The sequence below is a fragment of the Lepidochelys kempii genome, chromosome 14 (assembly GCF_965140265.1).
Source record: "Lepidochelys kempii isolate rLepKem1 chromosome 14, rLepKem1.hap2, whole genome shotgun sequence".
Lineage (NCBI taxonomy): Eukaryota > Metazoa > Chordata > Testudines > Cheloniidae > Lepidochelys > Lepidochelys kempii.
The window spans coordinates 27535515-27559697 of record NC_133269.1 but is presented as its reverse complement, the minus strand read 5'-3'; the positions used below and the strand labels follow the sequence as shown (position 1 = coordinate 27559697).

At 52.9% G+C, this 24183-nt stretch overlaps 1 protein-coding gene across 1 annotated transcript; it reads left to right on the top strand.

Annotated features, from left to right (window-relative positions):
* The first annotated feature begins 3438 nt into the window (after nt 1–3438).
* Nucleotides 3439–22278, top strand: LOC140898094 (C-type lectin domain family 2 member D-like). Its single transcript, XM_073311546.1, has 7 exons — nt 3439–3445; nt 6101–6175; nt 15205–15303; nt 17613–17800; nt 18553–18656; nt 20294–20411; nt 21214–22278. Exons 1-7 carry the CDS (start codon nt 3439–3441, stop codon nt 21250–21252), a joined length of 630 nt encoding a protein of 209 aa, XP_073167647.1. The 3' UTR covers nt 21253–22278.
* The last annotated feature ends 1905 nt before the right edge of the window (nt 22279–24183 follow it).

The following is a 24183-nucleotide window of genomic DNA, read 5'->3' as shown; positions in this document are numbered from 1 at the left end:
ACAGAAACAAGGCCTTCCACCCTCGTGGGGAGTTCTTCCTCAGCCTGATTTCGGTTCGGCCTGCCCTTCTTGGGTTTCTATGGTCTTCTATGTCCCCTTCCTTAGGGACAGTGAGAGAAGCCAGTCCTACCCTGGACTCCAGGGTTTGGCCCAAGGCCATCTCCTGAACAGCTCGCTCTGCTTCTGGACTTTTGCTGCTGTTTTCCCTTGTTTCCCCTCAGGTGGGGCTCACTTGGTCATCAATTTGGCCTAGCCCCAGGCTAGGCAGCCATAGGCCAAGCCACCCTGTTAGATACCCTCCTCCTTTAAATCCGGTCCAGCCCGGCTGACAGGTTTGCTGAGGGGATGGTGAAACCCCATTGCTGATCAGAAGGAGGTCAGAGTCTGTTCCCTACGAGCTGAAGGTCCGTTTGTCCTGCTGCGGCAAGTGGAGCTGGAGAGCGGAGATGTTAGGTGAAAGAGACTGCATGATGGAGTTGGAGACTGAGGGACGGGAGCCTCCTCCCAGAAACGCTCCCAGGAGAACAGGTTTGAGGAGGAGTTCTCTGGGGAGCCTCCTGCTTGGAAAAAAAAAGGGTGGCACACTGATGAAGATGTCTCTGTCCCAGGGATGGGGGAAGCTCCCACCCAGGCTATGCAGCAGGGATCCCATTTCTCCCCCAAGAAACCCATTTTGCCCAAAGAAGTCAATGGCTCTTACCTCCAAGAGGGAGTGGGCTCTTCCCTCTAGGCCTCTTTGAGAACTACTACTGCTTGCACCCATCTGGGAGGCTGTCACACACCCCAGGACCTAGAAGACACGGGGGGAGGAGGCTCCTCTTCATGTCAGACTCTGAGAGCCCAGAGAAGGGCCAAAGGAAGAATAAAGGGCAGGAGATGAAGCTAGCCCGGAGCCTCTGTCCCATCCTCACCTCCTCAAAGGTGGAGCTTCCTGAGCTTCAGTTGGGCAGACAGTCTGTAGCCCTGACGCAAAGGTCCTTCTGCGCCATATGGGGCAGGAAGATCTCTGCCTGGGAGCATGGGAAATGGGATGGGGGTGAGATCAAGGAAAGAGGGGAGGGATATGGGTGTGAGGGAAAGAGCTCCTGCCCCAGATGAAGGTATCTGGGGGGCCGTGGGAAGGACACAGCTCCACAGAGAGGGGAGAGAGTTCCTGTGAGTGCCAGGGGCCTCCATTTCTGCTTCCACTAGTCCCCCATTTATAGTGAGACACAGCAGTACCTGCAGCAGGGAGCGGGACTTGCTGAACAGGGAGGGGAACCTTGAAGAGCATCAGATGAGCCACAGCCCTTGCAGCGCCTCGGGCATCTGGTGCAAGTGCCGAATCATGTGAAGCTGGCCCATGACCTTGGCTGTGACATCCTCATGCTGCAGGGGAACGAGAACATGTCAGAGACTGAGACACTCCCCAGGAATCAGGGAGGATGAAGGGCACCTGGAACCAGCACCATCATTTCCACGCAGCAGCTGCTCATGTCTGAGTGGTAGATTCCAGGATGGAGGCTTGCTGTCCTCTCTAGTGACCTTCAGTGCCAAACCCCCTCCTTGTAGGGTGAGCTCCTGCCACTTCCCCATCAGTGCCCCTGACAGCTGTTCCACCTCCAACCCACCTGGGGACACCGCTCAAGTTCGGAGGACCCTCTCTTCCACCCCTACCTCCATCCCCACCCAGGTAGGGCAGGGAGGGGGCTCTAGAAGGGTGGCGGGGGGTGGGAGGGATTCTGGCAGCAGTGAAGTGGAATGGGGAGAGCTTGAGACCTTTAACCAAGACACCCCAGTGACAAAACCTGAAACCACAGGATGGCAGCCCTGGTGAATGGGGCAGGTCAGCAGCCCCTGACGACTGAATCCTCCCAATCTCTCGAGAGCGGGTCAGGCCCTACCAGCAGCAAGACCAGCTTTCCACACCCATGTGCCTCAGTCAGTCACCATCACCAGTCAGTCCTTGGCCTCCCAGGATGCCAGGGATGGGAGCAACTCTCGATGGTGGCTGGGGTGACATGGACACTAGGCCATGGGGAAATGGGTGCAGCTCTGTGGGGCAGGAAAGGTTCCCAGAGGGCACTTAGGGGACTCTCCTGTCCTTCCCAGGAGTGATAGCAGAGCACCACATCCTAAGAACAGAAGTCCATGAAGGCCAGAAGTCCCCACTAGGCTCCTTGCTACCAGGCCAGCAAATGGCGAGAGGATGGGAATGAGGCCCTGGGTCCCACCCCAAGCTTCTGAGTCAATTGCAGCTGCTTACCGTGTCCCCCATCAGTTGCTGGGCTTCCCCCAGGAGGGAGTAGACCAGCACCAGCCCAGCCTGGCTGACACGCAGCAGGGGGTCGTGGATGGCCAGCAATGCTGTCTGTACGAAGGATCTTCTCTGCCCGACGGAGAAGAATTTTTCAAAGACCTAAAACCAAGAGGACATGAGGCTCGAGTAGATTGCCCAGAGCCAGCCTCCAAGTCCTGGTGGTACAATGGCGTCTAGTGCCCCAAAGGGCGGGGAAGAGAGCTGCTGTGGCCAAGGCAGTTCATTCCCCAGGAGGCTTTCATAGAATCATAGAATCGAATCATAGAATCATAGAATATCAGGGTTGGAAGGGACCCCAGAAGGTCATCTAGTCCAACCCCCTGCTCAAAGCAGGACCAATTCCCAGTTAAATCATCCCAGCCAGGGCTTTGTCAAGCCTGACCTTAAAAACCTCTAAGGAAGGAGATTCTACCACCTCCCTAGGTAACGCATTCCAGTGTTTCACCACCCTCTTAGTGAAAAAGTTTTTCCTAATATCCAAATTTCAGGGTCCCAGGGTTCAGGGAAGCCCCTTTATTAAAAGGTCGCAGATGCTGAGGGACCAAAGCCTCCAGTGGCTCTTTCGGGAAGGCAATTTATGGCAGGGGCCAGGATGGGCTGGAAATGGATCTCTAATGTGTGTGAGCAGGCCCACTCTGCTGTTCAGGGCACAGAGACGACAGGGGACTCTGTCTTGCTTCCAGCAGAGAGATCTCCTGCACCTCAGCGGCTAGAGGAGTGTGCGTGTGTTGTTGAGGGGAGGAGGGGGTTGGAGCTGACAGACCAAAGGTCTCTTCCCCGCAGCTTAGTGATTTCTCTCCTCGCTGGGAATGGCCTCTGCAGCTCCTTGGTTTCTTCAAGGGGAATCCAACCTGCAGCCTGACAAGAACAAGGAGACTCCTGGCCCAGTCCGAGTGTGGGACCTTTGGCACCAGCGTGTCCCACTGGTTGCTGGATGAGGAACTGTGAGCTGGAAATAAGGAGCAGGCTCTTTTCCTGTCTTCAGGAGGCCTCCACTGCAGGGAACCCAGCCAGCTACACTCCCTGAGCTGTGTCATGCCCTGGCACAGTGCCCTTACCTCCCCTACTCTGGCTGTATTCTTGTAGCCTAAGAGCCTTCTGTCCTGGTGCCAGTCATAGCACCAGAGATCCTCCACGTCATGTATGGTCAGACCTGGAAGAGAGAGAGAGAGAGAGAGCGACTTTTCTCCTCATTCTGGTTGCAGTTTCTGTGTCCTTCCAATCCCATTGGTGGCTCCACAGTGGAGTGGAGAAGAACAGAGGCAGAGAGAGACTTGTCCTCCGGCTGGGGTCAGTCTGAGAGAAATGGTCTAGGGTCCCATTATCAACATATGGTCACTCTCAGTCCCCTATTGGGTTCCGTGTCCCAGCTGGGTTCCTTACCCTTCTGTTGGAGCAGCAGTTGGTAGAGCCGGTAAGTCCCCTCCCTGGCCTGCCGGCTGATGTCCTTGTCTGGATCGCTGACAAATAGAGCCAGCTGGGCCACATGGCGACCCATCTGAGGGAACTCGGCTGAGATCTAATGGAAGGGAGAGCAGAGGGGACTCCATCAGCATTTTCCTCTCAGCTCCCTGTCTGCCCTGGGCCAGAGGGCTCCTTCCCCTTAGCCCCTCTACAGGAGATGCTGGGGGAGAGGAGCTTGAGATTGAACCTTCATTTGCTCTGCTGCCAAGGGAGCCCGGGATGCCAAGCAGGGGCTGGAGCATGGTCCCCTTAAAGGCCCAGGGTCAACACTGAACCAGGACAAGAAGAACTTGACTCAAGCTAGCTCAGTCCTGCTCTGACTCTGCCTCCCCATGAAGAACCCTCCGAAGCCACAGCCCCGGCAGCAGCAGCAGATCCTGCAGCCCGCTGGAGCCAGCCCGCCTCCGCCTGGAGCCAGCAAGCTGGGCTCGGAGCTCACTTACGTCAAACTCAGGGAGAGTGACTGTGTATCTCAGCAGGGCTGTGCTGCTCCTGATGGCCCTGGCTCGCTCCTGCGACACCCTGGACACGACCCAGAGGTTGACATGCTGTGGGGAAAGGAGGCAGGTCAGACTCAGTGGCCAGCTGCTCCTGCTTTACAAATGAGCCCCCCACGCCTCCAGCCCCAGGGGCCTGAGACATTCTGCGCAGGGGGAAATAGCTGAGTCCTTGATGGCAGAGCTTTAGAAGGGGATTCTTTCCCCCAGGATGCAGCTTGTACCCTTCAGGTCACAACTTCTCCGCATCTCTCTAGATTGGGACAATCTAGGGGCTGGTCCCATCCTCCCAGAATTCCTGATTCCTGAACAGTTCACCAGAAAGAAGACTGAACCCTCGGCCCTTCCCTGCTATGCAAATCCTTGGGGGGAAGTAGGGAGTGACTGAGAGCACAATCCCCCCAGGAATTTCAGAGCAGATCAGAGGGAAGGGCTGATTCCCTGGGGCCCTCCTGTTTCTCTAGGAAGGAGCATGTGCCTCTTCTCTGAGAAGTAGCTCCCTAATCTCATGGGCTCTGTGTGTTGGAGGGGAGGGGGAAGGGTGGATTTTCAGACTCTCTCTCCCCAAGACAGCCAGGAGCCCTGTGCTTAGTGCTCAGCAGAACCAGGCAGAGCTCTGGCTTGGAGTCCCAGCTCCTTCCTCTGTTCCTCAAGAAGGAAGGACCTGACACTACATTGCACTGACCCACCAACCAAGGACGGCCCACTGGGGACCCAGCTAGGAGGACAGAGTAGAAAATGGATCTTCCAGTCTCTCCTTACCAGTCCCCCAAAGAGTTACGGTGAAATGGGGCTCACCTCCAAGATGAAGTGGAGCCTGTCTGTGTCTGGGGACTCTGCCAGCAGGTTCCCCAGCATGGCATCCAGGACCTCTGCGATGACTTTCTGCAGAGTCTGCAAAGCATGGGTCAGAGTTAGGGAACCTGGGCCTACACCTGCCACAGGATGGGAAGAGGGGTCTCTGGGAAGCACTGGGGAGACTCCCAAACACATCTCCTGGCCTCTCTCCTTCACATCCCACTGCAGGCAATTTGCAAGAATTGATGACCCCTGGACCTTTAATCCATGAGCTTAGCAGGTCTCTGCAGAGGGCCTTGTAGGCAGAAGAGTAGGAAACAGCCAAGTTGCTATGGATGGAACCTGGGCTTCTGGGCCAAACACGGCTTAGGAAAGAAAGAAAGAAAGAAAGAAAGAAAGAAAGAAAGAAAGAAAGAAAGAAAGAAAGAAAGAAAGAAAGAAAGAAAGAAAGAAAAATCCCCCAGGGAGGGGTAATCTCTTCCCTGCTGGAGGGAAGGATCCAAGCCTGCAGCTTGTTCCATCTCCACTACCCCACCCTTAAATCTGGAGCTCCAGCGAATCAAGGGAGTAGGGACCAAGGACTACTCTGGAAGAGGAGGAGGATGGAGGAGGAGGTACCTGGATGGCGGTGGAGTCCTTCTCCGTGCCCAGGGTGAAGACGGAGTGAAGGGCAGCTCGCAAGAGGTGGGTCTCTAGGGCTGGCTCCAGGGCAGGTTTCATGGTGCTGGCAAGAGAGAGGAGCTGTATTAGACTGTGCAGTACTGGGTGGGACTGTCGCCAACACAGACACCAAGCCACAGGGATAGAGGCACAGGCTGGCGAGAATGGAAACCGAGGCACTTCGCTAGGGAATGACAAGGCCAAGGTGTCCCAGACAGACAGTGGCAGGACAGGAATAGCTGCTGTTCCCTGGAGCCTGCTGCCCCTCCTGTATCGGAGCCCGGGAGTGAGCCCCTTCCCAAGGCCCCTGTCATGTTATGGGAGTGAAAAGAAGAGCCCCGCCAGGAGAGAGTGACCCTCCCCACCCCACCATCTCTGCCAGAGGCGCCACTCTTGGGAGGTGACTTGGGAGGGACAGTGACGGTGACTCCCAGCCTTGGGCCTGAGCAGCACTGGGGTGAGGGGAGCCGGCAGGGTGGGGGGGTGGGGCTGTCTCAGTACCAGAGGTAGCCCACTGCAGCCAGGGAGTGGGCGAGGACGGCGCTGGGTGACGAGTCATCGGGAAGCTCCTCGATGAGCTCCTGTGAGACGTGAAAGAGACAAAGGAGCGTGTGAGATTCAGGCCCGACTGACGCCTCCCAGTGAGGAGATGACACAGCCAGTGCCCCACATGGCCAGCAGGATCCCCCACCACCTCCCGCTCCTCCAATTCCTTCCTGCCCATCCGACTTGTCCCCCTTCTCGGATTCCCGCCCAGCTCACTCCCAATCCCCTTCTCTCCTCCTCCCTGTCAAAACTGCCCCCATTCAGCCCCATCCCGACGACTGAGCTGGGACCATGAGATTCCTTGTCCCCCACTCTCAGCTGCCCCCCAGCCCCACAATTCTCCCCCTCCCTCCAGCTGCCGTATGGCGTGTCTCACTCACCACGATCCTCTTCACCACAGCCGCCTTGCAGCAGCGCGGCTCCAGCGTGTCCTCCCCTCTCTCCCGTGCAGCCAGACATGCGGGGTAGATGGCCTGAAGGAACAGGAGCTGCTGCCCCTCATCCTGTACCCACCGGGAGTGGGGTATAGCGAGAGACAACCTGTTAATGAGGGACCTTCCTGCCCCACCCACACCAGCTCCAGGGCTCAGGCCTCAATGGGGGATTGTGGGGACCCGCCTATTGTCCAAATCCCCCACCACTCCTACACAAGCAGGATCAGGAACTGGGACAGTGCCTGTGGGGGGAGATGACTTTGGCTGTTGTGGGACACCCCCATCTTGGGGGTCCCACATCATGGATATAAAAGGGTCCCATTGGGGGTGGTGGATCAGGAGGCACAAGACCCTCGGCAGGGGGTGGGGATGCTGGGAAGGGGCAGGGCAATCTTGGTTCCAGCCCAGTGGGGAACATTTGTACCTTATCTCTGCACTGGAGCTGCTCTCGGATGACCTTGAGAGCAGCTTCATCTTTGGCCACGTCCACCCCTTCCTCCTGCTCCGAATCCAGGGGGGTCCCTGCACCAGGGAGGGAAGGACAGGGGCGTGGTGGGCAGAGCAGGATTCAAGACCCCCCTTCCCACCTCAGGCACCCAGGGCAGATGGGGCCCCAAACCTCCCTCTCAGGGATGCCTTCAGCCCCCAACAGCTGCAGAAGCCCAGAGAAGAAACCCCCCTCCACTGGCCAGGACTCCAGGGGAGGTGCCGATTCCCCCGGCCCTGGAGCAGCAAGGACCAAAGTGGCAGCAGCTCTTCATGCCCCCACCCCCAGGTCCCCGTGCGGAAGGGGCAGCTGTGTGATGGCTGCTGCTGTCCGTGGGGTTCGCGGGGCTCAGGCCAGACACCTGGGCTGGGACCCCCCCCCCGTATCCCTGGGAGAGCATCTGGGCCCAGGGTGTTCACATCCCGTCCTCAGCCCTCCCGGAGCCCAGCCCGGCTCCTCACCTGGAACAAAGCAGTGGCCTCCATCGGCCTGGCTGCTGCCAGATGCCCAGGTGCTGCCGCTGTCCCAGGCTGAGCTGCCCGTGCTGGGACAGGGACCTTCCCCCTCCTGGCCTGCAGGGGCTGGAAGGTCCTCAGAGACCGGGCAGGGCGATGCCTCCTGATGGGAACGAGGTCTGGGCTCCTGGGGCCGCTGCTGCCCACACAACAAGCCCCAGAGCCACCCTGCCCGGCGCCCCTCCTGGGCTGGGTCCTGTCTGCAAAACCGCAGCCTGGGCCAGCTCCATTGGGGCCTAGTCGGGGCCTCTCCCAGCTCGGCGCCTGCGCCGGGAGCCGGGGTCCTTTTCCAGAAGGCCGGGCACTTCCGCCGTCTGGCCTGGACGGGAGCTGCTTCCCCGCCAGCAGGGATGCAGGGGTTGCTCTGCCCCTTGGGAAGACGGCAGCTGCTTCCCTCAGGCTCTGGGGCCACCTGCAGAGCCTTCCTCCGCAACATCCGCAGGAGCCTGGCCATCCTGGAACCGAGCGGGGAGCAGGGGTGAGACTGGGCTCAAGGCAGCCTTTCACTCCTGGGCCTTTTCCGTCCCTCCTCCTCCCTGCTCCAGCCACAGCCGCCCCCTCTGCCCGCACAGGAGTGCAGGGAGTGCCATCTACACACACGGGCAGGAGTTCATTGCATGATCCGCTCCCAACGTTCCCCCTCGTAATCCCTGCTGCTGCAATAGCCAGGAAGTCTCATCCTTTTCCAGCAATGAGGTCAGTCCCAAAGACCATCGGTTACTCTGGAGAAGCAGTCCCCTCCTGTCGTCCCAGGCCACTCTCCCACCCAGGCTAGAGAAGGAACAGAAGCCAGGAGTCCGGACTTCTCCTGGGAAATCATTCCTCACATCAAAGTCACAAAGGCCCTCGGCACAGGAAGCACAGAGCCCTCCTCATTCCCCATTGATTTCCAGGCTCAGCAGCTCACAGGGTCTGGTTCACCTCAGAGACTCTCAGCCTGGGGAAGGGTTGGGAGGGAAGGGCTGGGAGGGGAAGGGCTGGGAAGCCCCATTGCTGGAACCTTTCCAAACACACTGGAGACGGCTCTGGAGAAGCCCCTGCCTGGCCTAAGAGTGAGGGGCTCTTGGGGGCTGTTTGCAAATGAAATCCCCCTTTGGAGATAGTCTCTCCCCCAGACAGAGAGGGGAACACACCGAGGAACCCGAATGCCACTCACGTGCTCTCAGTGATGGTACAATGGATGGCGGATGTTCAGGGTCAGCAGACGTCCGTCACCCTCCTCCTCACTCTCCAAGCCCAAGGCAGGCTGGAGAGGGTGGTGACCTCAGGAGTTACCCTGCCCAGCCAGCAGGCAGGGTGATGACACGAGGGCGATCGACTGGCTGTGAAAACAAGAGTCTGTCTGATTGCCAAGGGACGGAGAAACTCAGCCAGCAGCAGGGGGTGCAGAACACGGCCCTAGGGCGGAGGTGACAGCGCCTCCGGGATCCTGACATCCCAGCACTTTACTCACCTTCCTGGAGCCTCCCAAACCCACTGGGCTGTAGCCATGGGACCCCAACCCTACTGACGGCAAACGGGCCTCAGCTGCGACCACAGGGTCACACCGAGTGTCAGAGCCATGGATGGACCCCTTCACTGACCACTGCCGCACACTCCCTCCCACAGCTGGCAATTGCAACCAGGCCCTAATGTCTGGTCCCCCTGCCTTTGAGAGAGAGTGTCACTCCTGCTTCCATTGCTGCCTCTTGATCTGTGGGACTTTGGGCAAGTTGCTCCCCCTCTCTATGGCTCTCTGGGACTCACATTCCTGAATGGGCTTTATAAAAGACAATGGTTAAAGTTTGGCCCCAACTAGTTCTTGTTTCTCGAGACTATCCATTTTAGCAAAGTTTAGAGTTCTTGACATTCAACACCTGGAAACATCCCTTTCTCCTTCGCAGATGGCCTTAACATCCCTTATCTCACCCAGGCTTCCTGCTGCCTGGAGTTAGAGAATTGACCCTGTTCCCATTGGACCTACCCAAGGTGTCACACAGCGAAGCGGTGACGGAGCCAGAAAGAGAAGACAACTGTCCTGATTCCTGTTCTAACTAACAGACAACAACCCCCCAGAGGCAGGGATAAGGCCCAGGAAATAAGGGGTGAACATTTTCATGGAAACCTTTTTCTGTCAGAAAATCCATTCAAAGGAAACCACTTTGTTTCTTGAAATCATAACAAGTAGGATGAAAATTCTTTGCAAAAATATCTATTTGCAAAACAAGAGCATCTCCTGTCCGTCACAGTGCATTCAACTGTCTCATCATACACAAAGGGGAGACACTATGCTCTAGAAAATTGGATGAGATGCTTCACTCTGAGCTAAGTAGTTGCTGCTTTTCACAATTCCAAAACAATAAAATACAAATCAAATTGAATATTAGGTTATAATCTGATATGGCTCAGTGTGATAGGACACCCCCCAGTCTGCACTGCTCCGAGTGACACTGTTCAGTGGATCCCCAGCATCCACCCATGGTGAGGTAAGTGGGAGAGGATTGTTATTCATTCTTGACAGAAGGAGAAACGAAGGCTGAGAAAGGAGCAGGGACTTGTCTTAGCTGATGCAGCCAGTCAGTAGCAGAATTGCTCTCAAATGAGCTACAGACCAACAATTGTTCATAGTAATTATTCAGCAATTATTTCAGAAGAACTGGAATGTTCGAGAGGATCATGAACTGCTCCGAGACAATGAATGGAGAGCAGCATCCACATTGGTCAAACGTATAACTGATTGTGACTTATTTGCTTGGTCATAAAAGAGAACAACAAAGACCAGAGTTTCCTCCCTGTCAATAGCCCCCTCCTCAGCCAATCAAGGTTGAGACTTTGAGGGGTGGGAGGCTAAGGGTTCTCATTAAATAGCCCAAAGAATGGCCCCGGTCACCACCGAGGGGATCACTCTCGGAGCACTAGTCCAGTCTCACCTCTCTGTGAGGGCCTCCCACAACCCCCCCGGACCCCGCTCCACACACAGAGCTCCTGGTGGTGGGAGGAGAGCAGAGGAAAAGGACAAAGGAAGCAAGAAGAGAAAGGTAGGAGGGACAGAGGAAAAGGGAAAACAAAAAGGAGAAACCCCAATGTCCCCAGTAATTCTAAGGGACAAAATCCTAGGTCGGAAATAAAATACTGCCCCCACAATCTAATGTTTTCCTTTCCTAAAAATCAGCCAGCACCTGATGGATCAGACTGAACAGGTTCCAAACCTCTCCGAGGCTCTTACCTTCTATACAGGGACGTCTGTTTTCGAGCAAATCCACTAAAAGAAAAGGAGAAAACTCCAAAGAGGGTCCTCCTTGCGCTCACGTACGTGCAAGTGAATGCTCTCTCAGTCCTCCAGGAGAGACCTCGAGAAGGAGACGTGCTGAAGCAAAGCCACAGGGATCTCCGAGCTTGCCCCTGTCCTGCACCCCTGTCCTGCCTGGCTGATGTCAAGTTCTCTCTGTGAGGTCATCGCCTCCCCACCACCTTTGTCCAATAGGCTGAGGTCCTGCCAAAGGCTCTTGTGATGTCACTGCCACACCCACCACTCCCCTGCAGTGCTGATGTCCTGCCCCTGTCCAGCTACATTGGATGTTTCAGCCGCTTCCCCTGGATCACCCCACTCAATGTCACTTCCTTGTGGGGTGACACCGACTACATAGTAGAACACAGAAGTTCTTCCCCAGGCCGCAATTAGGTTTTCACAAGTTAGTTGACTTTATGGCCAGAAGGAACCATTCGAGCATTTAATCTGATCCCCTGCGTATCCTAAGGCCTCCTGTATGTCAGAAGAGCTGGGCTTTTCTTTTACTCAAACATTTTCCAGAAAGGCATCTAGTCTTTATTCGAAGAGATCAAGAGATGGAGAAGCCATCATTTCTCTTGGTACTTTGTGCCAATGACAAACCACCTGTTAGGATATAGATATTCAGGCCTGTCTGCAAAGGCCTATACTCTAAGAATTTAGGTGTATTCTTATCACTTGGCTAGTGATAGAGGTATAAAAGAAAGAATCAAAATCACTGTCTGCTGGTGTAAGGGCCTTCTCTTACTGTGACAGTCTGAGGCCCTGTTCTTAGGCTAAGGCCTTTGGCTAAGCAGCAGAGGCAGCCATAAACTGGGAAGCGAACGGTCACATCCTCACATTCCAAACTAGTCACATTGAAATAAGGTGCTATTGGGCTGTTAGGCAGTATCAGGACAGGATTGTATTCCTATCACCTCCAGAGAAAGGGAAGTGCCTAGAAAATGTGAAAGGAAACTTAGTTTGATAGCATCCTGTCTGGCAAGAACTCACTTATCAATAGCTGGGATGTGAAATCCTCACTTCTGTATTGTTTTGTCATTATAGTTCCCACTTTGCTGTTGTTTGTCTGTATAATCTCTGTCTGGTTCTGTGATTGTTCCTGTCTGCTGTATAATTAATTTTGCTAGGTGTAAACTAATTGAGGTGGTGGGATATAATTGGTTACATAATCATGTTACAATATGTTAGGATTGGTTAGTTAAATTTCAGGAAAATGATTGGTTAAGGTATAGCTAAGCAGAACTCAAGTTTTACTATATAATCTGTAGTCAATGGGGGGTGGGTGGGGGTGGGCATGTGGGTGTGTGAGATGGGAACAGGGAATGGGGGTAAGAAAATTGGAATCATGTTTTGCTAAAGGGGGAGATGGGAACAGGGAATGGGGGTAAGAAAATTGGAATCATGTTTTGCTAAAGGGGGAAATGGGAACAGGGAATGGGAGTAAGGAAGTTGGAATCATGCTTGGCTAAGGGCAGGAATCGGAACAGGGACATAGGTGTAAGGCTCTGTGGTGTCAGAGCTGGGAAGGAGGATACTAAGGAAGGAAACTGGAATCATGCTTGCTGGAAGTTCACCCCAATAAACATCGAATTGTTTGCACCTTTGGACTTCGGGTATTGTTGCTCTCTGTTCATGTGAGAAGGACCAGGGAAGTAAGTGGGTGAAGGAATAAGCCCCCTAACACCACCCTCTTACAAATCTGGGTCTTATTGTCATTATCCTTTTTCTGATTTCTGCTTCCATCCATGGGGTTTTGTCATGCCTTTCTCTGAGACATAAAAGAGCCCTTTTATACTCAACATTTTCTCTCCATGAAGTCAAGCAACTCACTTCTCATTCTTCTCTTGTATATACTAAGCAGATTGAGCTTTTTCAATGTCTCATAATAGGGCATCATCCCCATCACTCAGTTATGAATCTTTTCTGCACCCTCTCCAATTGTTTTAACATAATATTCAAAATGTGGACACAAGAACTGGATTCAACATTCCAACATCAGTCTCACCAATGCTCTTTCACTTCCCTTTCCATCCTCACTACTCTATCCAGCCAAGAATGGCTTTAACCTTTTTTAACACAGTTTCACATTGACAGCTCATGTTGAACAGCTTGTCCACTATGACCCCAAAATCCTTTTCAGGGTCACTGCTTTCCAGCGGATTGTCCCCAATTCTGTAGGGTGCCGCCTGACTCCTTTGTTACTGGAGGTATGGGGTTGCATTTGGCTTTATTAAAACCTAATTCTTTAGTAAGTATTTTAGAAGAACTAGCCCATTAGAGAGAGAATCGTGAATTACTCCAAGACAATGAATGGAGAAAAGCGGCAAGTGCAATCAAATACATGTTTGGTTACGCCCTATTTCCTTGGTCTTAAAAGAGGGTCACAAGGACCTGAGCCTCCTCCCTCACAATAGCCCCAAACTCCCCCAATCAGCATTGAGACTCTGAGAAGCAGAAAGCTGAGAGTTCTCACCAGATGTCCCGGGTCACCACCGGAGGGAGTCACTCTTAGAGCACTATTCCAGCCACATGTCTTTGGGAGGGCCTCCCGCAATGAGAGTTGGAGTGCAACCCCCCCTCCCTCCCTCCGTCCCCAACTCCACACGCACAGACAGGTCCTGGTGGTGAAAGGAAAGCAGGGGAAAAGGACAAAGATGCAAGAGAAGACGAGAAAGGAGGGAGAGACAGGAAAAGGGAAAACAAAAAGGAGAAACCCCAATGTCCCCAGTAATTCTAAGGGACAAAGTCTTAGGTCGGAAATAAAATGCTGCCCCCGCAATCTAGTGTTTTCCATTCCTAAAAATCAGCCGACACCTGATGGATCAGACTGAACAGGTTCCAAACCTCTCCGAGGCTCTTACCTTCTATACAGGGACGTCTGTTTTCGAGCAAAACCACTAAAAGAAAAGGAGAAAACTCCGAAGAGGGTCCTCCTTGCGCTCACGAATGTGAAAGTGAATGCTCTCTCAGTCCTCTAGGAGAGACCTCGAGAAGGAGACGTGCTGAAGCAAAGCCACAGGGATCTCCGAGGTGGCCCCTGTCCTGCACCCCTGTCCTGCCTGGCTGATGTCAAGATCTCTCTGTGAGGTCATCGCCTCCCTACCACCTTTGTCCAATAGGCTGAGGTCCTGCCAAAGGCCCTTGTGATGTCACTGCCACACCCACCCCTCCCCTGCAGTGCTGATGTCCTGCCCCTGTCCAGCCACATTGGATGTTTGAGCTGCTTCCCCTAGATCACCCCTCTCAATGAGCGTTCATTGTGGGCTCAAGCCGAACACAGTAAAACATCAGAGGCTTCTCCCCATGCTAGGCTCATTTTTCATCAATTAGCAGACTTTATGGACAGAAGAGACCATTAGAGCGTGTCATCTGACCCCCTGCATATCACATGCTTTCTGTAGAGCATAGGAGCTAATTTTTGACTACACACGTTCCAGAAAGGCATCTAGTCTTCATTAGAAGACATCAAGAGGTGGGGAATTCCCACCACTTCCCTTTCTAGTTTCTTCCTTTGGTGATTCGTCCTCACTGTTGAATATGTGTGCCCTCTTTCTAATACGAATTGGTCTCTTTTGAGTTTCCAGCCACTGGGTCTTGTTATGCTTTTCTCTGATAGATTAATGAGCCCTTTAATACCCAATATTTTCTCTCCATGAAGTCACTTCAACACTTCAATGATGTCACCACCCAATCTTTTTTATAATCTAAACAGGCTGAGCTCTTTCAATAGCTCACTAGCATCTGCCAGGAAGGGAGTCCCCACAGAGGGACACCATAATCTCCCAGGGAGGGAAAAGGCTCTCACTGCCATTTCTTAACCTCATGGGGTGTTCTCCTGTTCTGCCAACCCCACCCCTTTTTCAGTATCTCCAGGTGCCTGAGGGAGCAGGAACCAGAGGCCATCCTGCAGCTGGGACAGAGATGGAGGTTGATGACCTACCTGCCCGTAGTGACCATGGTGCAGGACAGCCCTCAGGACATGCGAATGCAGCTCCAGATCTGGGAGCAGCTTCCCTTTGCTGGCACGAGACCTTGCAGGTTGCGGTGGGTGAGACAGGCACTAACTTTTGGAAACCCTCAGTGGGATCAGAGGGTAATGGTTTGTAGAAAGTGGTGTTGGAGAGCTTTACAAAAACTAGACAAGAACGGTGCATGTTGCAGGGCAGCTCCAGCCCCGGTGCTGTCAGTGAGACGTGTCCTCCCAGCCCTGCCTGACGGGTCTTTCTGTTTCAGACCCTCCTTGGAACTGCAAGAAAAGTCCAACCTGTAGAGTTGTGGTTGCAGTGATAGTTGTATGGTCTGCGTTGATTGCTGCCATCATTGCTCTGGCAGGTGAGTTCCCAGCTTCCGCCCCGCTCCCTTCCCCTCCATCTATGATCTCCGCCCATCCCATTCCCCCGTGACCTGCCACACTCACTCTCTCCTCCCGGCCTGTCCGGCTTCTGCCCCTGGGGCAGAGGATTCCTGGGGGATCTTCCTCCCAGACCCCTGCACCTGGGCACTCTCTGTGTCAGGACGATCTGACTGACATTAGCCCCCCCAGCCCATCTCTGAGCACTTTGGACCCAAGTCACCTTTGCCACGCGCCATGAAGCAGTCCCTGACCAGGGTGTCCAGTGGGACAGGATGCAGTGCAACCCTGAGCCCTTTGCCTTCCCTGTGTTACTCTGAGGTTACCAGCTTGGCCTTCCTGGATCTTCAGGTCACGCCTGTGGCCGGGCGGCAGGTGCTGCCGTGTTATTGAAATGAGCCATAGAATTAAGTCAAGACCCCTCCACCAGCGCAGTGTGGAAACCCCCCAATCGCTGAGCTTGGCCATGAAGTGTCCCTTAGCACCATTCACTCCCCCGGGCTGCACAGACAGCGTGTGCTCATGCAGAGGGCGTCTGTTTCCGGTGAACATGAACCCTGTTGTATCCCCCCGTTGTCAGGGGCAGGGCGTGCTGGGGAATGTCGGGGGTGGGATTTCTCTATTGTCCTGGGATCCGATCACTGGGCCCCAGGAGGGTTTAGCAGCTGGCAGAGGGGATTGAATCCAGGTCCGTCTGCATTAGGAATCCTCTGTGCCGATGTCATGACGTCCGTGTAGTTGAATTGGTGCAAACCGCTAAAGCAGACGCACTGCACTGGTGCACAAAGGAGCTTGCCTTGGTGCAGTTTGCTGCAGGAAGTTACCAGAGCGAGCCGCACTGCTCCAGCGCATCTCCAGGAGGTGTTTGCCCTGATGTCACTGCGTCACTGTGATTATACTGGTGCAGATTGCTCGGATACAGATGCGCCCTGAATCCCAGCTCCCTGCTGTAATGGCAGGCTGTTGCAATGGGCAGCATTGGTTCTCGCTGTGTAAGGTGGGAATCTGTGAGCTTAAGGTTGGTTACACACCTGCAGGTGCAGGGAGCTCTGCAGAACATGTGGCATCTGAGCTGGAGATGGATGGTGGAGACAGCCTGTGCCATCAACTGTTAGTCACTGACTTCTCTGCTCAGTTCAGTAGGGCAGGGGTGTGGGCTACCGTGCACTGGACAGTGAAATCTACAGGGTCAGACATGCCTTGTGAGTGAGGTGAACACATGCTCGCTTTCTGATCACCGCTGCCACGTTTCCTAACTCTTCCCAACTTAGAGTGTCTGTTCCTCGCTGAGCGCCAGCCACATGGGAAGGCTTGAAAACCAGCTACCGAGTTACTGTGGTGCAAACAAAAGTGACGTGCTCGAAAACATCTGGAGGGGTTTGAGTCCAACTCCTCTCAACTAGACAGGCCTTTCAAATCCTCTTTGGTGTCACTTATGGGTGACCCCACTGCTGCTCTTTCATGGCTCTGAAAGGGTTACACAGCCGTGAGGGCTTCCAGAAAGTGCCTTTCTTGCTGCTGTGTTTGGGGAGAGAAAAGTCTGCAGGTAGGAGGTGAATTAAGTTCCATCATTCCTGGCCCACAGTGCAACAGGTCACTTCCCATGGCTGTGGTTTCTGGCGCCCCCTTGTGGCTTTCATGTCCCTGAGTGAAAGTTCCCACGTTCTTCTCAGTTGTTCACCTGCTGTTTGTTGCTAGGTTGAACGTCCAGCTGTTGATCTTGTGCCTGGGGTGAAATGCTCTGAGCTGTGTCAGTCCCTCGCAGGCTGGGAGTGTCCCTGGAATCCTTCTTGCCAGGCAAATTTACAGTGACAAACGTCTCCGTCCCCCTGCATCTGATTGCAGTGGACCAGCCCCAGCTGGGGGTCCCAATGGGCTTGGCAAGCCGGTCAATTGACTGCCTGTTTGGCAGCAGTCAAATGCTCCAGCGAGAGCCCTGGGGGTAGGAGGCAGCCTGCCTTTCGGATTGCGTCTTGGAGCCTCACTGGTGTTTTCCAGAACTTGGTTTCATTGTTTTGCCTTTTTTTTCTGAGCTAAAATAACTCAGTGAAGTACATTTTTTAAAAAATTAGGTAGATCCATATCTATCGAAAGCTAAACCTACTGGAGACAATGACGTCTTGCTCTTTTTTCTTCCTGGCGGGAGGTAACCAATTCTGATAAATTGGTATTTTAAAATATCTGACCACTCTTTGACAGATTTGACTGGTCAGTTGACCAATTTTTGTACCAGTCAAATGCCCAATTCTCGTTGCAATTCTTACCCTCCATGTGACTGTCTCATTCTCAGCGCTGACCTCTCAGCTTTCATCAGCTGATCTGTGCCCCCCTGCGAGCCCCTCGTGCCCGGACGGCTGGAAAGGATACCGAGGGAAATGCTACTATTTCTCAGAGACGGAAGGGAGCTGGACCGACAGCCGAAGCCGCTGCTCTGCCCCGGGTGCCTCCCTGGCTGGGATCGACAGTGATCAGGAAACGGTGAGAGACTCTCGAGTTGCCAGACACTAATCTGGGCACAGGGATGGCTGCTGCAGCAGGACCTGGGCTCTGCCCCATGGGGTGAAGAGCAGCTGTGAGCCCTCCCGTGCTGGGAGGCCGGAGTGAATGAACTTCCAGCCGCTGAACGCCAGCCCTGGCTGGGCCCAGGGCCCTACTGCCTGTGTGTGATCACAGGGATTGCCCATTCTCCGCTGCCCCCCTCCCCAAATAGGGAGACAGCTTCTGTCTAGGGCAGGGCTGGCTCAAGCATCTCCTGGCCTGCTGGCTGCTGGAGTGGGACTGAGAACCCAGCCAGTGCTCCTGTTGTGGGGATGGGAAAGGAGCAGCCAGCTGAGGAGGCGGGGGAGGAGGGGATCCTTTCACATTGACCCCTCCCACTTCAGCTTGCCTCCCTCCCTCCTCCTGCCTTGCTGGGGTGAGCGGTGGCTGCTCTGTGAGAAGAGCCGTCTCTGCAGAGAGCTCAGACCCAACAGCTGCCCCCAGCTCAGGGGGACTTGGGGTGTGGGTAACTGGGAGCACCGGGGTGGGGCTGCTGTGTGCGGTGGGAGGGTTAAGACTGCCCGGGGGATCTTGTGCTTTGCAAGAGGGAGGGGAAAATCCCCCCTGAAAATAAACTGAGCACCCTTCAATATGTGACTGGGATTCTCTGCAGCACAGAGCCCTGGAGGGGCGGTGGGGGGGGGAGCATGGGAGGTGGGGCTGATACCTGCTGTCCCTCAGCTTTCTTTAAGGCGTTCCTGCTGCGCCATAAGGGTGTCTATGACCACTGGATCGGCCTCTGGAGGGAGCAGGGTCAGCCCTGGAAATGGGCCAATGGCACCAAATTCAACCACCTGTGAGTCTCTCTCACCCCTCTGGACTAATTCCCTGGGCTTGGGGATTCTGGTGTCTGAGCGGTTTGAGCTCAGGTAGATCCACCATTCAGTGCTAGTGAAACCACCAGACACGACCCTGGTCCGTTCGCGTCCTGCGTGTATCGGAGACCGATGGGAGCCGGCGTGTCCCTGAACTCTCGGCTCCTCCCCGCAGCACGGTGCTGGGCCGGAGACAGAGCCCGCCATAGCCAGAGATGCCCTCGCTGCGCGCTGGGATTTCAGCTGGGACACTCGCTGTTCTCCCCCAGCCCTCTTCAGCAAGGTCCCTGGGGTGTCTGACCCGCCTTGGGGAAAGGAGGCAGCAGGGAGCTCAGGTTAACAGTGGCTGCTGGAGAGGGCAGCATGCCGAGCACTGCATGGCAGGTGCAGGTCCCGCTGGGGATTGCAGCCGGCAGGTTTGAGTGACTTGGCTGGTGAGGCCTCTGAATCCGCAACAAGGCACCGATGTTAAAGGAGCCTGCGGTTCACAGGTGCTGGACGCCTGGGGCTCCCACGGGAACGGGGTACAGTAGTGATGGCTGCCCAACACCCCGCGATGGGTTTCAGTGGGCTCCAAGTGTGATCACAAAACCAGCGCTGCTTGAACCCTGGGACTTCAGCAGTAGAAGCATGAGCCTCTGCCATAGGAGCGAAAGAATCCACTTCTTTAACTGAAACTCCCCCCCGATTGATAAAGCTCTTTTGCAGGCCAGCCATTAGAGGGGGATGGAGACCCCCCCCACTTCTCTGGTCTGGGTTACTTCAGTACTTTGAAAAATCAGGCTCTTTTGGCGCTGGGTCAGGGCTCCCCAATGGACAGTCCCCATTCTGCTGTATTGGACCCAACCTTTGGATCCCACCTGCTTCCAGCCTCACTGGGTCTGAAGAGCTACCAGACACTGTCCTGAGTTCGAGCCTCTGTGGCATTCTCCTGGGGTACAGACTCCCTGTCTGGTATGCTCCTTAGGATGTGGGACCCTGCAGATCAGCTGCTGTAGGATCCAAAACCAGTGCTGAACCCTCCCAAATCTCCCGAGAGGCATGTTGTCCCTAGAGCTCCACCCTCCACACCAGATGAACTCTGGGAGACTTACGTGAGGGTTACAAACAAGGAACACATGCTTTCACAAAGGAACTTCTTCAACACTCTCTTTTTCCCCCATGCCCAATGGAAAGCTCAAGAGTTATAGATCAACGGAGAAGGAAACCCCTGAATGCAATTTCTTCTTTCAGTGTCATCTTGGTTCTGCTCCATGTGTTTCAAGGAGGCGAGATCCTTCCTGTCCCCCGCTTTTCCTGCTCAGTCGTCTGGTTCTGGTGATGGTCTGCCCCTCTTGTTAGAGGGCCGGTCCCTTTTGACAATCAGTCTAACAAATTCTCTCTGTCCTGCTGGGGACTGTCCATTCTTCAGCACCCCTGTGGGCTGCTCAGCATAGAGGGTCAGGAACAGTCAGCGGTTCTGCAAAGCCCCCGCTGTCCTGAGCTCTGCTCCTGAGGGGCTGGGAGAGTAGCTGCTCCGCACTCAGGCCTGCACTGTGGAGAATGGCTCCCCTGGCTGGGACTGGTGTGAAATGCCCGGCCTCTGCCTGACTGCAGCTCCCTGGCTTCTGTGTGGCAGGTTTCACTTAAGAGGAGGAGGTGACTGTGCGTATCTGAACGACGAGAAAGGGGTCAGCAGCTCACGGTGCTACATGGGAAGACGGTGGATCTGTAGCAAACCTGAGGTGTATGTGATGGTGTCATAAATATAAAGGGAAGGGTACACACCTTTAAAATCCCTCCTGGCCAGAGGAAAAATCCTTTCACGTGTAAAGGGTTAAGAAGCTAGGATAACCTCGCTGGCACCTGACCAAAATGACCAATGAGGAGACAAGATACTTTCAAAAGCTGGAAAGAGGCAGAACATCAAAGGGGTCTGTGTCTGTCTGGGTGAGGCTTTTGCCAGGGACAGAACAGGAATGGAGTCTTAGAACTTAGTAAGTAATCTAGCTAGATATGCGTTAGCTTATGATTTCTTTAAATGGCTGATAAAATATGTTGAGCTGAATAGAATGAATATTCCTGTCCGTGTGTCTTTTTGTAACCTAAGGTTTTGCCTAGAGGGATTCTCTATGTTTTGAATCTAATTACCCTGTAAGGTATTTACCGTCCTGATCTTACAGAGGTGATCCTTTTCTTTTTACTGTTTCTTCTATTAAAATGTTTCTTTTCAAGAACTGAATCCTTTTGTCATTGTTCTAAGATCCAAGGGCTTGGGTCTGTGGTCACCTATGCAAATTGGTGAGGATTTTTACCAAACGTTCCCCAGGAAGTGGGGTGCAAGGTTTTGGGGAGGATTTTGGGGGGAAAGACGTTTCCAAACAACACTTTCCCAGAAAGCCGGTTAAACGTTTGGTGGTGGCAGTGGAAGTCCAAGGGTCAAATAGTTTGTACCTTGGGGAAGTTTTAACCTAAGCTGGTAAAGTAAGCTTAGGAGGTTTTCATGCAGGTCCCCACATTTGTACCTTAGAGTTCAAAGTGGGGAAGAAACCTTGAAAGATGGGAAAAGAGACCGCACTCGAAAGGGGCTCAAAATGAGACTCCTAGAAGTGACACTTATACAACTCACACCTACTTGAACAAGCCAAGATCTCAAAATCAGGCAGTGGGGCCCTCAAGCAATAAGTGTGTCTCGTTTAAACTCCGTATGTGCCATCTGCTTTTGAACCTTTTAAACTCAGGGTTACGTTGTCAAGCTTTTCTCTGCAGCTGAGAGGGAGTGATCTCATGAGAAGGAGTCTTACCTCATTTCCCCAGCATGTGGCTAAGGGAAGGCCTTGTTCATTTAGACTCCAGAACAGCATTTCTCAAATGCAGCCAGCAGCTGATTGTTTTGCAGCCACAAGAGCCTCCAAAGTGCCCCAACAATCGCTCAGATGTTAAGTATTAAAGGTGTCTTCTAAATGCCATAAATCTTCATGCGTGCTCCCTTTTAAATAGTACCATGCCGGCAGAGCTGAGCTACATAGGTGTGGTTTTCTTTCAAGTCACAAAGTGTATTCTTTGGCTAAGAACATAAGAACGGCCATACTGGGTCAGAGCAAAGGTCCATCCAGCCCAGTATCCTGTCTGCCAACAGCGGCCAACGCCAGGTGCCCCAGAGGGAGTGAACCTAACAGGCAATGATCAAGTGATCTGTCTCCCGCCATCCATCTCCACCCTCTGACAAACAGAGGCTAGGGACACCATTCCTTACCCATCCTAGCTAATAGCCATTCATGGACTTAACTTCCATGAATTTATCCAGTTCTCTTTTAAACCCTGTTATAGTCCTAGCCTTCACAACCTCCTCAGGCAAGGAGTTCCACAGGTTGACTGTGCGCTGTGTGAGGAAGAACTTCCTTTTATTTGTTTTAAACCTGGTGCCCATTAATTTCATTTGGTGGCCCCTAATTCTTGTGTTATGGGAACAAGTAAATAGCTTTTCCTTAGTCACTTTCTCTGCACTACTCATGATTTTATAGACCTCTAACCACTGTGTTTACATCTCATGTTATTGTAGCTCTGTAAGTGGCTATGGGCCATCTCACTGCGTGGTGTTTGGGTAGGTTGCGATTGTTCATGGGGGTGGGGAGGGAGGTGAAAAAGTTAAAATGTGACTGGGTATCAGAAAGTATTTCAGGTAATCTAGTGCCAGAAAATGACCTTGAATGTGACAGCAGGTGGCTCCTCTGGGACCTTCTGCTAAGAAAAGCAAAACATAGAAAGAAAAAGAAACACTTCAGCACCAGGGGGAAAGGCAGTTTCCTGTGTTTCCGAAGCCATCTGATTCCATTTCTGAACAAGTTGCAGTGTGAGAGAGAAATTCATCAAATTGAAATGTATGTCGTGCAACGTCCCTACAGCACTTGTGCAAGGGAAGTTGAACCAAATTACTACGGTGAGCTTCAGAGGCGCAAGCTGTTAAATGATGCAAAAACCAAGCTGAAAAGACAACAGCAACAGCTCAGATTTTGTTGTTACTGTTATCATTATTATTACTGGGCTATGTTGACTGGGTTTTTTTTTGTGTGAAAGAAACTTTGGACATATTGGCAGATACATTCTTTCGTTATTAGTCATTATCCTTTCTATTATGTAAAGCATTTTTAAATTTAGTTCAGAATTGTTGTACAGCCGTCCACCTTTGACCAAAAAAGCAAAAGAACAACAAAAAAGACAAGACTGTGCAAAGCACTGGTTTGTTCTGTGTTTAGGTCCAGTAAAGATAAGACACAACTGTACCTTATATTTATTATTGAGTATGCAAAAAATCCCTATGTAAATATGCACATGTAATTTATTTGTTTGTTTTTCCTACAGTTAGTTAAGTATTGTCAGAGCCTCATTCTGAGGCTGCCAAAAATTTGTGAGAACCCCGGCTCTAGAAAGTGTTAGAAAACAAAATCCTATGTTACCATTACTTTCCAGTATTTGCAAAAAGAAAAGGAGGACTTGTGGCACCTTAGAGACTAACCAATTTATTTGAGCATAAGCTTTCGTGAGCTCCAGCTCACTTCATCGGATGCATTCAGTGGAAAATACAATGGGGAGATTTATATACACACAGAACATGAAACAATGGGTGTTACCAGTATTTATTCACTCTCGCTTGCATCTCTGTTCTTTGATAATAAACTCATTCCTGTTTTCTGTATATCTAATTGCTGTGTTCTCAATAGAGTGGTTGGCCTGAATTGAATCTTACAAGCTGCTGTGGACCGCGCCTGTGGGATTAGAGTCACAGTTCTGCATGTGCTCCGGGGAACGGGCTGAGAACTCCCGAGGGACGCTCAGAGGTTTTGGGAGTGTCGATCGCTAACCTGTACACAGAGAGCGAGACCTGCAGGGGGCTGGAAGGTCAGGCTTGCGCTGCCAGGGGTGGTGGTTTGAGAGAGCTGACCCATGGCAGGCCTGGACAAGGCTCCCCCAAAAGTGCCTCGTATGCCTGCTATGGATCACTCAAACGGGCAGACGTCCCCAGCTCATTCCACCCCTGCACCCCCCAGGTACAACCCACACAAGGCATTCGACCAGGGTGAGGAGAACACCTGCAATGCCCTGTCACCTGACGTGCTGAATTTGCCTCTGAGCCCATTTTCCCTTCCAGCTTGGGACTCCAGAACCCTGCCTTGTTGAGCCAGACATGCTTGCCATCTGCAAACACAGACCCAGGTCTGGGCCACACCCCCAACGCTGCAGACTTTAACCCAAAACTGCTCAACAGGTCACCTGTCTCCAGCAACTAGCTCCCAATGGGATCCAAACCCCAAATAAATCCGTTTTACTCTGTATAAAGTTTATACAGGGTAAACTCAAATTGTCCACCCTCTATAACACTGATAGGGAGAGATGCCCAGCTGTTTGCTCCCCCAAGTATTAATCACTTACTCTGGGTTAATTAATAAACAAAAGTGATTTCATTAAATATAAAAAGTAGGATTTAAATGGTTTCAAGTAATAACAGACAGAACAAATAAGTTACCAGGA

What these genes read in the sequence shown, in the direction of transcription:
- LOC140898094 (XM_073311546.1), top strand. An exon ending in GGCACCAAATTCAACCACCT is followed by an intron (nt 18,657 to 20,293) that starts GTGAGTCTCTCT and finishes TCTGTGTGGCAG; the next exon opens with GTTTCACTTAAGAGGAGGAG. An exon ending in AACCTGAGGTGTATGTGATG is followed by an intron (nt 20,412 to 21,213) that starts GTGTCATAAATA and finishes AAACCTTGAAAG; the next exon opens with ATGGGAAAAGAGACCGCACT.